We start from the raw sequence: 15,392 nt of genomic DNA, 5'->3' as shown, positions 1-15,392 counted from the left end.
TCCTTTGTCTCTGAGGTGATTTGTAACAACAGCAAAGTGATTTAAAGGCTGTGCTGTTGAACCTGCGTGTGTGTGTGTGTGTGTGTTTGTGGGAAGAGGGGGGGAGCTAATCCCTTGCTTTAGCCTGTTGTATAAGTTGAACCCTGTATTCATTTGATTTGCTGTGTCTTGTACTTCAAGTGAATAAAACTGGTGCGAGCCAACGTTGTTTTTTTTTTTTTTTTTGTCAGGAGAAGAAAAAAATAATAATAAGATGAGCCAAGAACATTTAAGTTCATTAGTCTGTGAAGTTCTTGTGTCTTAATGTTTCATCAGCAGGGAGTGGAGACAAAGTTTGAGACTTAAACGGTATCGCTGTGCGTTTTGTTTTTTCGACGATCAATGTTATTTCAAAGCGTGCCCGACAAAGATCTTGTGCTGTTAAAAGGTTTGCGCACACTGATGAAATAATTTTTCAAGTTTTAAAGCTTGAAGTGTTGTTATATCTGATGCCCTCACCTGTGTAGGAGAATTCATGCTTTAAGAGGTCCTAGTTTCATCGTACTGCTGTTCTAACATATTAATAACTAGTTCAGACATGAAACCAGACCTGCAGATGGATAGAGCTTATTTTAAAGAAGGTTCTACAGAGAATATATTTTTTATGTTTTAGCCTTTAATGCAGTAGAGAGTTAAAGCTTTTTTTTTTTTGCTTTTTTTTTTTCCATCATGCTGCATTTTTCCTGTCAGCATTGTATCAACTTTAAGACTGACAAAACAAGCAATTTCTTTGTGTTGTGTGTGCGTTGAGGAATGCTCTGAAGTGAATGCAACGGCGGACTGAATTCACTCTGAAGACGACATAGTGAGAGACGTAGAGATCTCCTGTACATAGTTTGACCTTTGTATATATTTATGGTTGTGATCACCTCTGCCTTTTCTCTTTTTCTTTTTTTTAATTTTCTTTCGCAGGCGTTGCTATCTGCACTGTGCTTGAATCTGAAATTTAGACAGGATGTACAGCTTCGATCCTCAATGAAAATGAAATAATGATAAAATTAAGAATGATAAACACAAACCTGTGTGTGTGTCTGTCTGTCTTTATTGGCATTCATGTGCAAAACCTCATTCTGGGTTGTTCACTGGACTGTAGATTTGTCCGAGCTGCAAAGTCGCATTTTAAACTTGCAGTATATTCAACTGTATTAAGTATAAATATGAAGCAATTTATACACAATCGATTCAAAAGAAAATATTTAAACAGTCGACCTTGGAGAAGGTGCACATGGATGGTAGATATGTAATATTTAGTAGGTCATAATAAACTGTAACGTTGCAGCTGTGCATTAAGGCATGAATGTGCTTTACTGTGATGTTGTACAACACAACATATGAAGATCAGTATAGCCTTTGTTGCACTATACAGTAAAGCACCATAGCACCATTGAACTTCAGGTAGTACTTCATATTGTATAGATGAAAGAACAACTTCATAGCACTGGCAAGTAATGAAATAAGTTTCAAAAAGAGGTTGCATTATATCTGGCAATAACACCCATTTCCTTACAAAATTAGAGATTATTTTATATACAGTTCCTGCAAAAAGGTATTTCAAGGTCAAAATATTCAACACAAAATACACAGAGTGCTGTAAAAAAAAAAAAACACACACACAACCATAATCCCCTGACATTGTGACGCAGTTTTTGAGGAGCAATTCTTATCCTGAAGACTAAAGGTGTTTGTTTGTTCCAGTTTGACTGCAAAAAAAATCCACTGACCACAGTGGTACCAGTGACAGGTCAGTTCAAAGGACTCAGCTCAGGTCCAAATGTGGAATTGCAGTTCTCATCAGAGTCTTTTTTCCATGCAGGTCTTCCAGCTGCCGGCTACAACTTCCTGTCACAAGCTTTCACTCACTTGAGTCACTTCAGTTAAAAAAAAACAAAAAAACAGCTGATCTGTCCCAGTTTGTTGGAGTCTTCCAGCTAGATGTTGGTGCTATAATGAGTTGTCGTGTTGTGAGTCTTTGCTGCTCCCGGAGGTGAGGCTTGGAGGTCCACCTGAGGAGACACGCACACACAAAGAGTCCAGCTCAGCAAACACACATTCATATTCAATCAGAACAAAGAGAAAGTGCAGTTTCTGCAATTCTGCCCCAAATACTACGAGTACCTGAAGGCTGTCAGCACTTCAGCTCCTCATTTACTTTTATTTCAGCCAGTCAGCTAAAATGTCACTTCTGTTCTGAGTCAGAAGTCCGCAGAGCTTGTCACCTACCACCAGAGTGGAGGTGGTGATGAAGATGACTGTTGCGACAGCAGGTATGCGAGCGTGTCAGACAGGCTGGTTAGTCATTACCGTACCTTCCTGACAGTAGAGTCCGATCCAGCTGTGCAGGCAGCTGCAGCGGCCGTTGCGACGGTCGCACTGCGCCCCGTTCTCACACTCGCAGCTCTCTCTGCAGTCTGGCCCATAACGATTCACTTTGCAGTCTGACACGAAAACACAAATGAACAGAGTTTAATTTAACTGCACACTCACACTACACACTTGTTGCTGTACACCAGGCTCTTTATTCATTGAATGTTTTTGGCTAACTTGCATTCATCAAGGTGGCATCTGACAATTCCAGTTTCCTTTCACACAGTCTATTGATCTGTCATGGGACATATAGATCATCATAGATGATAGTTTTTACAAAATACAGTATTTACTCAAAATGGACACAGAAATGAAAAGAAAACATACAATACTAAAACCAACTTTTTAAAATATTCTTTAGCATAGACAACCTTTCAAATAAGTCGAATCTCCATTTTTCAACACAAAGCAACAAATTTTGCATTCATTCAACCTAATTGTTTTGAAACACTGTATATATTGTACTCAAGTCTTTTCCATCTCTTCATATTTATTGATAACTGACGTCCTTTCTTCTACTTAATTTACTGTTCTTTGAGAATAAATACATTCTGATGAGCTCTACAAAAACGTCTTAGGAAGCAAGTTCTCTAAATCTCTCCCTCTGTCACATGGCTGATCAATAAATTGTTGAAACAACCTCAGACACCTTCCTGATGAAGGCAAGTTAGCTGGAAACGAGTGAATAAAGCATTTATTGTACTGGAGGAGAGCTGTGTGATGTGTTTTCATTTTGATTTTGATAATGGCACCTCGCTGTGTGTGTGTGTGTGTGTATGCACTCAAAGTTAGAGAAAGGATAGAACATTACCAACGTCACATCTGGGTCCGGTCTTCCCTGACGAGCAGAGGCATCGTCCCGTCACAGGATCACACGGAGCATCGTCTTCACAGTCACACGTCTTGGCACAGCCCTGACCGTAGGTACCCTGCTCACACACTGAGGGAAGAACATTTTCAAAAAGAGGATTAATTAGACCAAATAAAAATGGCAGTAATCCTATTATTGTATTGGTAATTTGCTGTGATTTGACTGACCTCTGTGGCAGCGAGCTCCGTGGCGTCCTGGAGGACAGATACACTGGCTGGACGCAGGGTGGCAGGAGGCTCCGTTCACACAGTCACACTGCAGCTGGCACAGCGGGCCGTGGAGACCAGGAGGACAGGCTGAGGACGAGTTCAAGTCACGAAATTTAATGTCAACCTTCATGCTTTAAAAATGTTCTCACTGAATTAATAAATGCGTATAAACCCCAGAAGTGAATACTTAAGTTAAAAGATTAAGTACATTAGGATGCTGCAGTCTTCTGTTCTTTGATCACAAATTTATTGCTGCTTTAATGGGTGACTTTTGACACTTGGACTTTGTATTGAACCTCAATCCTTTTTTGGTACCAAATGAAATGTGATACTGAATGTGTGGTGAGATTCCTTCTCTTCAGATGCAAATATAAAAGTTGCCAATTTAAACCACTTTTTTAAGGTAAAGTTCCTGTACGGCTGCTTGTGTTTGTGTGATGTGATGACATTGGCTTCTTTTGTTAAATGAAAAATGAGTTTAAAAAACATGTTTATTGGACTGTATTTCCAAAGAAAAGGCATCCAAAAAGTATTGTTTTGGTATTAATTCCAAATGATATCCAGCCCTAATACAGTCACACTGGCAGATCTTTACAGTTTTTGGCCATCTTGTGTATTTATGTATTGTAATAGTATTTCATTTTTTGAAAAGATAATGCAAATGATATTCAATGTTTTTGTTATAGTCAAATCCCAAGAAAAGACCCAAACCAGCAATGTGTCTCTTAAAAAACTTATGGTATTCAGCTCCGAGCCCGTTTGTTCTGACTGAATACTTAAATCTTTAAAAATGAGCCACACAGATATTCTGTCACTTTAAAAAAGGCTCAGTAATTTACTAAAACAGCTGGGTGAGTTTTTAGCTTTACTCAAACAGGAAGAAATCGTGTTTTTGTTGAGGACTTTTCAGCCACTGATTTGTTGCTCTACAGAGCATTTACAGCTCCAGAAATGTTTTGTCAGGTACCCTCCACCTTTAAAGAATCTGATTTGCTTTGAAGGAAAAACTTTATAGCTTCTCTGGAACAAGTCCATATCAACTCGTATGATAATTCTTACTCTTCATCAAACAGCTCTTACTCATCTAGGGCCAAGTTGTTGTTTTTTATGTTGTTGTTGTTTTTCAGATTTGGTTCATTTATTTGCTGTTCTTTTGATTCTCTGTTTTGTCACCTTGTTCACTCTTCAATCTGTGTTCTTGTGGCTTCATCATGTTCTGTGGTTCAGGCTTTGAGTGAAGCATTTGGCTGCAGCAACTATGAACAATACTGTGTCAACACTGCAATAAAATATATATTTAAGTATTTACAGCAGCAGGACTTTGTATGTGGGGTTGACTCAAAATAAACTACAGTTTGTGGTAATGAGGTTAAATGTCAGCTTGTGGTTGGTGTGGCTCAATCATGTGTTTTAAATATTTGCCACAGGGACAGAGGAGGAAGTTATTTCAGGCTTTGGCCACACAGACAATATATGTAAGATAAATTCATTGTTGGTTTTAGTCTTTCATAGGATTTGCTGACAATTAGGAAAATATCACCAGACTTGTCCTTTATCTGTGTTTATCTGTGCAGTTCTCACCGTGTTCACACACATGTCCGTAGTAGCCTGGACCACACTGACACGTCCCCGTCATTCTGTCACAAGTGCCGTTATTTTGACACTTACATTTCAGCTGGCAGTTGGCACCAAATCTGCCCGCAGGACATTCTGTGACACAGACGAACAAAACAGGAAGACAAAAAAAAAAGGAAAATCAACCTCATGACTTGACACATGTCACTCAGTTTAAAGTTAGCAGGCTACAACATGTCATATATGTGATAATATGCAGAGGCAGATGTAAAAAAAAAAAAGAGCTTGGCTGCATTGAGAAACAAGATATGAAAGTGTTGTCACCTTTGTCGCAGTGTTCACCTGTCCAGCCCAGACCACAGGTACAGTTTCCGCTTGCAGAGTCACACACTCCTCCATTACTGCAGCTACAGCGTTGGATACAGTCCTCCCCAAACCAGCCTGGAGGGCAGCCTGAGGCCAAACAGACACACACACTCCAATTAAACTGAAGAAAACATCCTGCTTCACTTCCTGCTTGCAAGTGAATATGTCAGATTTTAAGAGCTTCATTATCAGAGTAGAAAAAAAAAGACAAGTACAAGATGACTAAAAAGTTGTTTTTGTTCTTAAGTAATTCCTAATAATAACAATCAAAAACCTAGAAATCGTAACCACACAGTACTGAAAGCTCACCCTGTCCACAGTCCTCTCCCTTCTGTCCGGGTAAGCACACACACCGACCGGTGACCGGGTCATTCTGGGCTCCGTCTCCACAAAGTGCCACCTGAGCACAGTCGACTCCGTAACGCCCAGCGGGACACGCTGTCACCACAGAGACACAGACCAGGCACTTGTCATTCTGTGTTTTCATTTATTTATTACTATTTATTCACTGTCACCATCACAGTTTCAGACAAACTCACTGATGTTGCAGCGAGCTCCTATAAATCCTGCTGGACATTCACAGGCCCCGGTGGAGGAAACGCACTTCCCTCCGTTTTCACACTGGCACTTTCGTTTACAGTATGGACCGTAATGACCCTCTGCACAGACTAAAAACACAAATTTAAATCAAACAGCTGAGAGTTAGTACTTTTAAATGACTTTTACTCACTTCCTTGGTGTAATGTTACATGTCTAATAGGTGTAAATTTCTTAAATTTACGCACTTTGGTCACATTTGGGGCCCTGGAAACCTGGAGCGCAGTAACATGATCCAGACACTGGGTGGCAGAGCTGGTTTGTCTCTGAGCACTGACAGACCTGGTTACAGTTATGCCCGAATGTTCCTGGAAGACAAACTGATAGAAAGAGGTTCATGTGTAAAGTGTGTTTTATCAATGAGCTCATAAAACCAGCGAAGCTTCTACATGTTCAAAATGGATTGAGAAGCAGACGTTACTCACTCTGTTCACAGCCGTTTCCGGTGAATCCAGGAGGACAGCCGCACTCTCCAGAGATGTGGTGGCAGGACGTTCCCTGAGTGCAGCTGCAGCGCTGCATGCAGCCCTTCCCATATGAACCTGGCAAACAAGCTGAAAGGAAATAAAAACGAAACATTATCAGATGTTTAGAGCTACAAGTCAGAAGGATATTTAACTCTGCACATTCCCTCTTCCTATGCCTCATGCCACAGGTCAATAAATCCAAATGACTTCCCTCCAAAAAAAAATCCCCAAAAGAGCTAACTTTGTTCATTTCCTATCTCCAGTCCAGCTTGCATTTGTTAAAACATAAATTTTTTCCTGAAAATGTTATATGTTGTAATATAATGTTATTATATTTGGTTTTTACTTTGTTGTTTCGGTTGGTTTCTCTATTTTCGGTTGTTTATTCCTTAAATGTTGCACTTTTTTCTTCATGCAAAAATGTACAAGTAATAAAATGTAAATTATCAAGTAAAGTTTATCCATAAAACCTAAATTCACACATTTGTACAACATCCAACACCCTCCATCCCGAGGTCCTTGATAAGGAAACACCACAAAAAAACTTGTATTAAAAAGGGTGAAACAGAGGAGGGATCACTCTTCCAGGGTGGAAAGATATGCAATAGATGTTGTATTTACACAGTATATAGAAGTAGAGCTACAAAATGAAGACACAGAATGATAATATTTACTGAATAAAGAACATAACATATATTAATTAAAATATTAAGTGCAAGGAAGTTTCGGGCAAAATATAAAAGTTTTCAACGCATTTAGATGTTTAAAATGTAACTGGATCATTATTAAAGGACAGGGTAACAATTTTTCAAGTCTGTCCTAAAACAACAGTCAGGTCCCAACAAAAAATGAAAAAATGAAAAATGAAACATGTTTTTCATTTTAATCATCACCCCTGTTCATACTGACCATTAGAGGATCCCTTCATAATGCACTTAATATAAGTGATGAGAGACAAAATCCACAAGCCTCCTTACATACAAAAATGTATTTAAAAGATTATTTGAAGCTAATATATAATATAAATATAAGCTTCAGCCACTCATATTCAAATCAAGTCAGTATCTTTTAAAGTTATTGTCTTTTTAGTGCCAAATTCCCCTCCTTTAATACTATTCTTCCATGCAGCTGAACAGGAAAACTGTCAAAACACAAGGATGGAATATTTTACCAAACAGACAGTAACTAGGGAAGATATCACTTTATTTGACTAACTCAGACGGCTGAAGCCTCATATTAACTTCACATAAACTTTTAAATACATTTTTGCTCAAAACAAGGACTGTGGATTTTGTCCTTCATCACTTACATTGTCAGTGCATTTGGAGGAGATCTTCTAATGGTCAGTATGAACAGGATGAATAATTACAGCAAGCAAAACCTGTTTCAATGTTCATTTGGGCACCTGACTGTTGTTTTAAGACAGACTTGAAAAATTGTGAACCCGTCCTTTAAAATAAAAAGATAAAAATCCGTCCACCAGGGGCTGCAAGAGTACAACAGTCTCTTTGACTGCAGGTTTGTACCTTTGTCACAGAGCTTTCCTCGCCAACCTGGCGGACACTGGCACTCTCCAGTGACGTGGTGACAGGACGTGCCGTGCACACACTGACATCTTTCCTCACATCCAGCGCCAAACAGGCCCGGTTCACAGGCTGAGTAGAGGAAGGTGCAAATTAGAGGTTATAATTAACAAAAACTGCCAACAGTTCAGTTTCCACAGTGCATCATTTCCCATGAGGTAAAAGTTTCTGTAGCTTCATTCGCTTTGCTCCAGTTAGTTCAGTATGGTAGAGAATTTCTGGCTCACCTTTCTCGCAGTGTTCTCCGATCCAGCCGACGCTGCAGCTGCACCGTCCAGTCTGCCTGTCACACTGGCCGCCGTTCTCACATTCACACTGCTGCTGGCAATCCGTCCCGAATCGGCCCGCTACACACTCTGAGTAAACATACAGCAGCATGCACATGCAAAAACACACACACAGGACAAGACAAGAGAAAGAAAACAGAGACTCTATGATGTGGGAACACATAGGGCAGCGAAACCTGCACTGTCACATTTCTGCTGAGGGCTGCAAAATGTTTTTTTCCAATAATTTAGAGTTGGATAGAGTACGGAGTTGGCAATCAGAGGTAGTAGCCACAGAGTTTAGAGGGTAAAGAGACTCCAGTGACAGGATTAGAGGTTTCCTGAGTATGAAGAGGGGGGGGGCTGGGCCTGGCACAGTTCGTCAGGGAAAGGTTGTAATAGGCACGGAGGGAGGATAGTGTGTGATGTGGAGCTCAGAGGGAGAACGAGCTGGAATGTCATCACCGGGTCGACAGAGACTTTTACAGAACAGACTCCTCTGTGGTGCAGAAACACACTCTGCCAGCAAATAACCAGACTTCAGGCAAAAACAAATGAGCTAAGGCAGCAAATTAAACTCAGACTGATGTATTTCCTGAGTGCAGTAAAACAACCACAGGCCACTGTTTTTAATGTTTACTTCAGGGTTCAGGTGATGTTATTCTTCTACATTTCTGTCCAGACTAACTGACCAATCATCATGGCTCTGCAATATCAAAAGTCCTGATGGTTTAAGAGCATAATTTTGAACAAGAAGCTGAATTCAGCATTATTGGATGTTAATTTGTAGAGATGAGATTCACTTTGATTATAAATGTAGCAATAATTATCTTCTATATATTGATAAATGTATTTCCTGTCTAATGTTGGCTCACTCTTGATGTTCACCTGTTAGCAGATTGTTTAGCTGAATATCTGGTTAGATGTTGTTGGTTGTTTTAGCTATTGTCAGTTTGTAGACATTTACTGAATTGAGATATGAGTTAATTTTGGTCGGAGATTCATAATTAAATTCAATTCAATTTTATTCATATAGTGCCAAACAAAAGTTATCTCAGGGCACTTTTCACATAGAGCACATCAAGACCATATTCTTTAATTTACAAAGACCCAACATCCCCCATGAGCAAGTACTTGGCGACAGCAGCAAGGAAAAACTCCCCTTTAACGGGAAGAAACGTCAAGCAGAAGCGGGTTCTAGGTGGGCGGCCATCTGTAGGCCACCCACCTTAATGTTGGTAATTCAATAAATCTGGTTTATTGTCCAGCACTTTCAATAGAAACATGTGAAGTAAAGACAGAAATATTGATGTAACTGTATGTTTGATTCAAGTTGGGTTTATTAATATAGCTGAAAATCACAAGTTTGTCTCTTTACCCATTTCTTAGATCCTCAGTTTGGTTAAGAAAAAACTCCCCAAGTAAATGAGAAAAAGCACAGAGGAAAACCTTTTTAGTGGAAAAACACAATCTCGTGTAGAGTATAGACAGATTCAGCCGTTGCAGTGGTTTTAAAGAGAAAGTGCGGTTTCATGCAACCTGGGTCTTATTTTTTGTAGTTTTGTCTATTGTTTCTATCTGTGATAATAACACTGAACTCATCAACCGCTGGGATGTGGGAACAAAGCAACATTGCTAAAAAGAAGTCAGATGTGGCAAGAAACACATGCAGTCAGCCAATCAGACAGGTTTTAAACTAACCCATGCCAAACAAAGAGGAAAAAGTCAAACAATAAAGTTATTGTCTGTTGTAAAAATCCATCATGTTTACACATCAACTTCCTGGTTCAACTTTGACCCACAATACCTGCTAAAGTGAAATGAGATATTATTACCAACATCTCAGGTGAGCTTACTTTAAACTGATGGCTAGTTTACAACCTGTCTGATTGTCTCTTGCTTCGTTGGATTTCGCCATAGCGATGTCAACGTGTTCCCAGATCTCAGCAATTAGTCAGGTTTGAATACAACAGTGGATACAATGAAGGCCAAAAGTATAAATGGTACTAGACTGGAATTTTCATTTAAAATGATGACGATGATGGTGGATTTTGTGGTAACATACGGAGACTCTTACTCACAGCATCTCTGTCTCTTACCCAGTTCACAGGCTGTGCCCGTCCATCCACTGGCACATGTGCATTTTCCGTTGGTCTTGTTACAGGTGGCTCCGTTCTGACACAAGCAACGCTGCTGACAGTCTGCTCCATAAAACCCAGCAGGGCATTCTGGGAGAGAAAAAACAGAAGACAAAACCATCTTGTGACCTTTTGTTTACCTGTCGTATAGATGATCACTTTGCCCTGTTTTGTGTACACTCACCTTCTGTGCAGTTGGGTCCGGTCCAGCCCGGCGTGCACACACACTGCCCACTGGCCGGGTGGCAGATGCCATTGTTACGGCAGCTACAGGTTTGGTTACATCCTTCTCCATAGAAATGGGTTGGGCACGCTGCCAGGGAAAGGACAAACAATATCATTACCTCCTGATGAACTCTGCTGATCAAACGTGGAAATTCCAGTGTTTGGTAAGTGATACAGTTTATAGCATGGGGAACGTCAAGTCGGTACTTTCTCATGCGTGACTGGGCTGGGTTTTCCCAAATAACTCTGACAGCAAGCGTGGTTTTGTTCCACTGTGAGTCAGCGTCACAAAGATGTTCTCGGTGCTTCGATGCTGTTTTTCCGATACAAACTATCTGACCTTCTGTCCAACATTCTTTCATAACACTGGAGTTATGTCAGCGTCTGTGATTCATATAACTTAATAACTTCTGCGGTGCACCTGTCACTCACTCATGTTGCAGAAAGGACCGATCCAGCCAGGAGGACAGGAACAAACCCCGCTGACATGGTTACAGCTCCCGCCGTTAAGACACAAACACTTTTCCTGACAGTCCAACCCGTAGAAACCCTGAGGACACGCTGACACACACACATGTAAAGACAACCTGTTATTAGTATATATACATATTAAGTAGTTGAACTTGGCTTTGTGATTACGGATCTTGCCTTACGCTTTTCGCAAAAGGTTCCAGTCCATCCCACCTGGCAGGTACAAGCTCCGCTCACATGGTCGCACAAGGCCTTGTTGTCACACTGACACCGATGGCGACAACCGAGACCAAACATACCTGCTGGGCACTCTGAGGGAACATCACAAACAGTCATGTCATGCTCAATGTCATATTTTATAAATGTTGGTTATAAAATGACACAACAGCACAATTATAAAATAGTACTGAACAGTCAAAGCAAATTGTAAAAGGCAACAAATAACTTACAGAGACAAAGTGTTGGTAGAATAAAGAATGACATTGTGCAGAATGACACACTGCTAATAAATGAACACATACGCTGCACCAATTTTTAACGGGATTTTTCTACAAACTTTGAGAGAGCCATAAAATCCTGCACACTGTTGATCACTTGTATCACTTTATTAACACTTCGGTCCTCAGCCCTTCATCTCAGATCAAAACATTGTTAATGGTGAGTGCAAATGATTAAAAGACTTTCTGATATGCAGGAACTTTGCAGTAATTTTTCAACAAACAAAAACTGGAAAGATGCCGTGAGCAACAAGCAACAACATACTCTGATGGCAGTGTGTTCCGGTGTAACCAGCCTCACAGTTGCACTGTCCCGTCACGGCGTCACAGCTGCCATCTCCGTTTCTACAGTCGCAGCTTTCTGCACAGTCCGTTCCCCAGTGCCCTGCATCACAGGCTGCAGCAGAAATATCACATTCAGACACATCAGGGACATAGTGACAGTGAGAGACTGAGAACAACAAATGTTTTCCAGTGCTGTTACCTTTCCTGCAGTTGTGTCCACTCCAGCCAGGAGCGCAGGTACACCGCCCACTCACGGGGTCGCAGCGAGCGTTGTTCTCACACACACACTTCATTTGGCATCCTTGACCGAAACGTCCACTTGGGCACGCTGCACAGGGGGAAAAAAATATTTAAAACATCAAGACTAATCTACCATAACCAACTCCACCAGATTGCATGAAAGCAAAGAAAGTTCCCATGACAGTTCTGGTGATTCAGCCATCAAGTGAGGCTTTTTTTTTTGAGAGTCAGTGGTTACTTTTTCTTCCAACTGAAAATATGTCCAAGGTGGTTTTTCAAGTAGCTTAAAGATCTTTGAAAAATGATCACGGAGAATAACTACTTCTCTGTCTTCTAGCATTTTCCTTTATTTCTTGTCCAAACAGCCTTCATGTACAACTTCAATAATCCACCTCAGCTAGTTGACTGTTAAATGCATGATGCTGTGGAAACATTCCTAAAAATACACACCGCTGATACTCACAGTTCTGGCAGGTTCTGCCCATGAATCCTGGAGGACAGTTACATGACCCATTGTGTTTATCACAGACGCCCCCGTTCTCACAAACAGGGCAGGTTCCAGTGCAGTTGGGACCCCAGAAACCCTCCGGACACACTATAAAACATTGATGATTGATGACATTTTTATCATGCAAAAAATATGTGCTTATTTTGTACTAAGCTGTAGAAAAATCTGTTTGTACTCACAGTTCTCACAGTGCTCTCCTGATGTCCCCGGCGGACACTTGCATTGTCCTGTCACTTTGTCACATGGGGCGCCGGTGCAATTACAAGGATGGACGCAGCCTGTTCCAAACCTTCCTTCGGGACAGTCTGACACACGACACACAGGACGGATTTGTCTCAACACAGTTGCACAAAAACTGAAGCAAATGAGCTTTAAAGAGTGAGAAAGCACTTCCTCCTTAGACTCACATACCTTGATCACAATTCTCCCCGTGATGACCAGGAGGGCACTTTCGTTGGCACTCCCCAGTCACATGATGACACGACACTCCTGGCAGGCAGGTGCACTTCTTCTCACAGCCGGCTCCATAAGTACCTGGGTTACATTCTGGAGACGGAGCAGGACAGAGTGCTCACTTTTCACATTAAGATGTGAAGTAGAGTGATAACAAGAGCAGAACACAACCTGCAATAAATGCAAGGTAAATGCTCACCGTCTTTGCAGGTGTTGCCCTGGTAACCGGGTTTACAGACACAGGTACCATGACGACGGTGACACTCCAGAGTGTTCTGCTGGAGGCACTGACACTCCTCAGAGCAGCCAGGTCCGAAAGTCCACTTAGGACAAGCTGAATGAGAAAGTTTAGAAGAAATGAGCTGCAGCAAGACTCAATTTCACACCAGGAGTCTGATCAACAATGCTGCACAGACAGACATAAAAGATTATGATATCATACTTGGATTGTAGCCACAATAACAGTGTTTAGAAGCTCATTGTTTTGCATGTGGATTCTTGTAATACTGGAAAAACAATCTGGTTGTTTTGACATTTTTGGAATTTGTGGGTGAGAGGTGAGAGGGTGATGAAATGTGTGAACTGCGGGACTTACGCAGGTGGCAGAAGCGCCCATACAGGCCAGGATCACACAGACATGCTCCGTAGGTCCGATGACAGCGACCGTTATTTGCACAGTTACACTTCTTGTTGCACTGCTTCCCATAGAGTCCCTTTGGACAGCCTGAAAACAATTGACAGTGAGATCTTGTTGTGGTTAGAAAAAAATTAAGGAACAAATTACTGTTTTGTCTAGGACAAAGGGAGACAACTCACCATCCTGGCACAAGTCTCCACTGACCCCAGGCGGGCAACGGCAGCTCCCAGAAACAGGATCACAGCTGGCACCATTTTTACACTTGCAGGGGAAGGAGCAGTTTTTACCAAAATATCCATCGGGGCACGCTATGAGATGAAAAATAACAGGGTCTATCACTGCCACTGACTTAGTGACAGTGTCCATGTGTATGTGCGCGTCCGTATGTGTGTGTGTGTGTGTGTGTGTGTCAAGCCTGTTCCTCACTCTGGTTGCAAACGATGCCGGTCCACCCATCAGGGCAATCGCAGCCATTTTTCCATGGATTACATTTTCCTCCGTTAGAACAGTCGTCACACGTCAAACTGCAGTCGTTGCCAAAGGTGTCGTCCAAACATACTGGAAACAACAGAATAATGAATGTTCCTTTTTGAAGGTTCATTTTTTTGTCATCATATGTCAGCTCTAATCAAGATATTTGACCCTCAAAAAGACATGGTTTAGTTACTGCTGCTGGACTTTTTGGGGCAATATTTTGTCATCAGATGTCAGATAGTTACAAATGTGCCGATTCTGACTTTTAATGTAGCAACGTTTAATGTTCAACTACAGCTGTTCAGGCGACAGAAAACAGACTGTTTGACTTCCTGTGACAGGCCCCAACCAGCTGCCAGGATATATAAGCCTCAACATTCCTGCCAAAGAAGCTGCGGTGTTACAGTATGTACAAACAGTCTGGGAGCATGAAGCACAGCAATTAACCCTCACCGTGTGGTCTGTTCCTGCCTGCAGTAAATGAAGCTGTCAGACAGCTTCACCTCCCCGGAGTCACACTCAGGTAATTAGATATAGGCTCCTGTTAATGACAATGAGTAGTTGATGGTTTGAGGCAGTCTCACCGAATTTCTCTGCCAGGTTACTCTCGGCCCTCAGCTCCCCCTCGTCGTCTTCGTAGTCGTCATAGCGCTCCAGGGGTTGGCTGTAGTCCTGCAGTAAGGTGAGCTGGGGGCGCAGAAGAGGCAGCTCGATGGCACCTCCGCTGGAGAGGGCCTCAACTGTTTCTTCTAGTGCTGCAAGGAGAAACATATATATATTTTCTGTCTCAGAATCGATCTCTCCTTCAAAACATGTGATCAATATCAACCATTTTCGATGAGATAACTATGTTTAATAGCATGAATGTATACTGTGTACATGTTTACTAGAGTGCAGCCAGGGCAAGTTTTTCATTGTAGTGGAATTCGCTAATGGCATATTGATGCATATGAATTATGTATATATAAATTAGAAGTGTACTTCATATCTGAGTGTGACTGTATGTTAAAAAAGCAAAGTTTATAAAAAGAGTTTATAAAAATAAAGTGGGTAGCTTGAGTACTATCAAGATAATGTCACTTTAGATGATGAAAAGTTGTAACAACTGAAACAATTTCACCCCACTG

The 15,392-nt window shown here is 41.3% G+C and overlaps 1 protein-coding gene across 2 annotated transcripts in view; it reads right to left on the bottom strand.

The window, feature by feature from the left end:
• Positions 1–651: 651 nt before the first annotated feature.
• megf6b (multiple EGF-like-domains 6b) overlaps positions 652–15,392 on the bottom strand; it is a 61,720-nt gene continuing 46,979 nt past the window's right edge. For both annotated transcript variants that reach the window (XM_044350278.1, XM_044350279.1), the window contains 26 exons: positions 14,850–15,020; positions 14,218–14,349; positions 13,971–14,099; positions 13,750–13,878; positions 13,354–13,488; positions 13,113–13,247; positions 12,881–13,006; positions 12,657–12,788; positions 12,153–12,281; positions 11,934–12,065; positions 11,354–11,482; positions 11,133–11,261; positions 10,660–10,788; positions 10,437–10,565; positions 8,299–8,427; positions 8,015–8,143; positions 6,447–6,575; positions 6,210–6,341; positions 5,964–6,092; positions 5,734–5,862; positions 5,383–5,511; positions 5,065–5,193; positions 3,442–3,570; positions 3,215–3,343; positions 2,346–2,474; positions 652–2,042 (listed from right to left, as the gene is read on the bottom strand). In XM_044350278.1, coding sequence (XP_044206213.1) covers positions 1,981–2,042; positions 2,346–2,474; positions 3,215–3,343; positions 3,442–3,570; positions 5,065–5,193; positions 5,383–5,511; positions 5,734–5,862; positions 5,964–6,092; positions 6,210–6,341; positions 6,447–6,575; positions 8,015–8,143; positions 8,299–8,427; positions 10,437–10,565; positions 10,660–10,788; positions 11,133–11,261; positions 11,354–11,482; positions 11,934–12,065; positions 12,153–12,281; positions 12,657–12,788; positions 12,881–13,006; positions 13,113–13,247; positions 13,354–13,488; positions 13,750–13,878; positions 13,971–14,099; positions 14,218–14,349; positions 14,850–15,020 — 3,350 coding nt within the window. In that variant the 3' untranslated portion in view covers positions 652–1,980. The remainder of the gene's footprint in view (positions 2,043–2,345; positions 2,475–3,214; positions 3,344–3,441; positions 3,571–5,064; positions 5,194–5,382; positions 5,512–5,733; positions 5,863–5,963; positions 6,093–6,209; positions 6,342–6,446; positions 6,576–8,014; positions 8,144–8,298; positions 8,428–10,436; positions 10,566–10,659; positions 10,789–11,132; positions 11,262–11,353; positions 11,483–11,933; positions 12,066–12,152; positions 12,282–12,656; positions 12,789–12,880; positions 13,007–13,112; positions 13,248–13,353; positions 13,489–13,749; positions 13,879–13,970; positions 14,100–14,217; positions 14,350–14,849; positions 15,021–15,392) is intronic.

This window comes from Thunnus albacares, chromosome 4 (assembly GCF_914725855.1).
Source record: "Thunnus albacares chromosome 4, fThuAlb1.1, whole genome shotgun sequence".
NCBI lineage: Eukaryota > Metazoa > Chordata > Actinopteri > Scombriformes > Scombridae > Thunnus > Thunnus albacares.
Note: the sequence above shows the minus strand (reverse complement) of the source record. Positions and strands in the feature narration are given on the sequence as shown.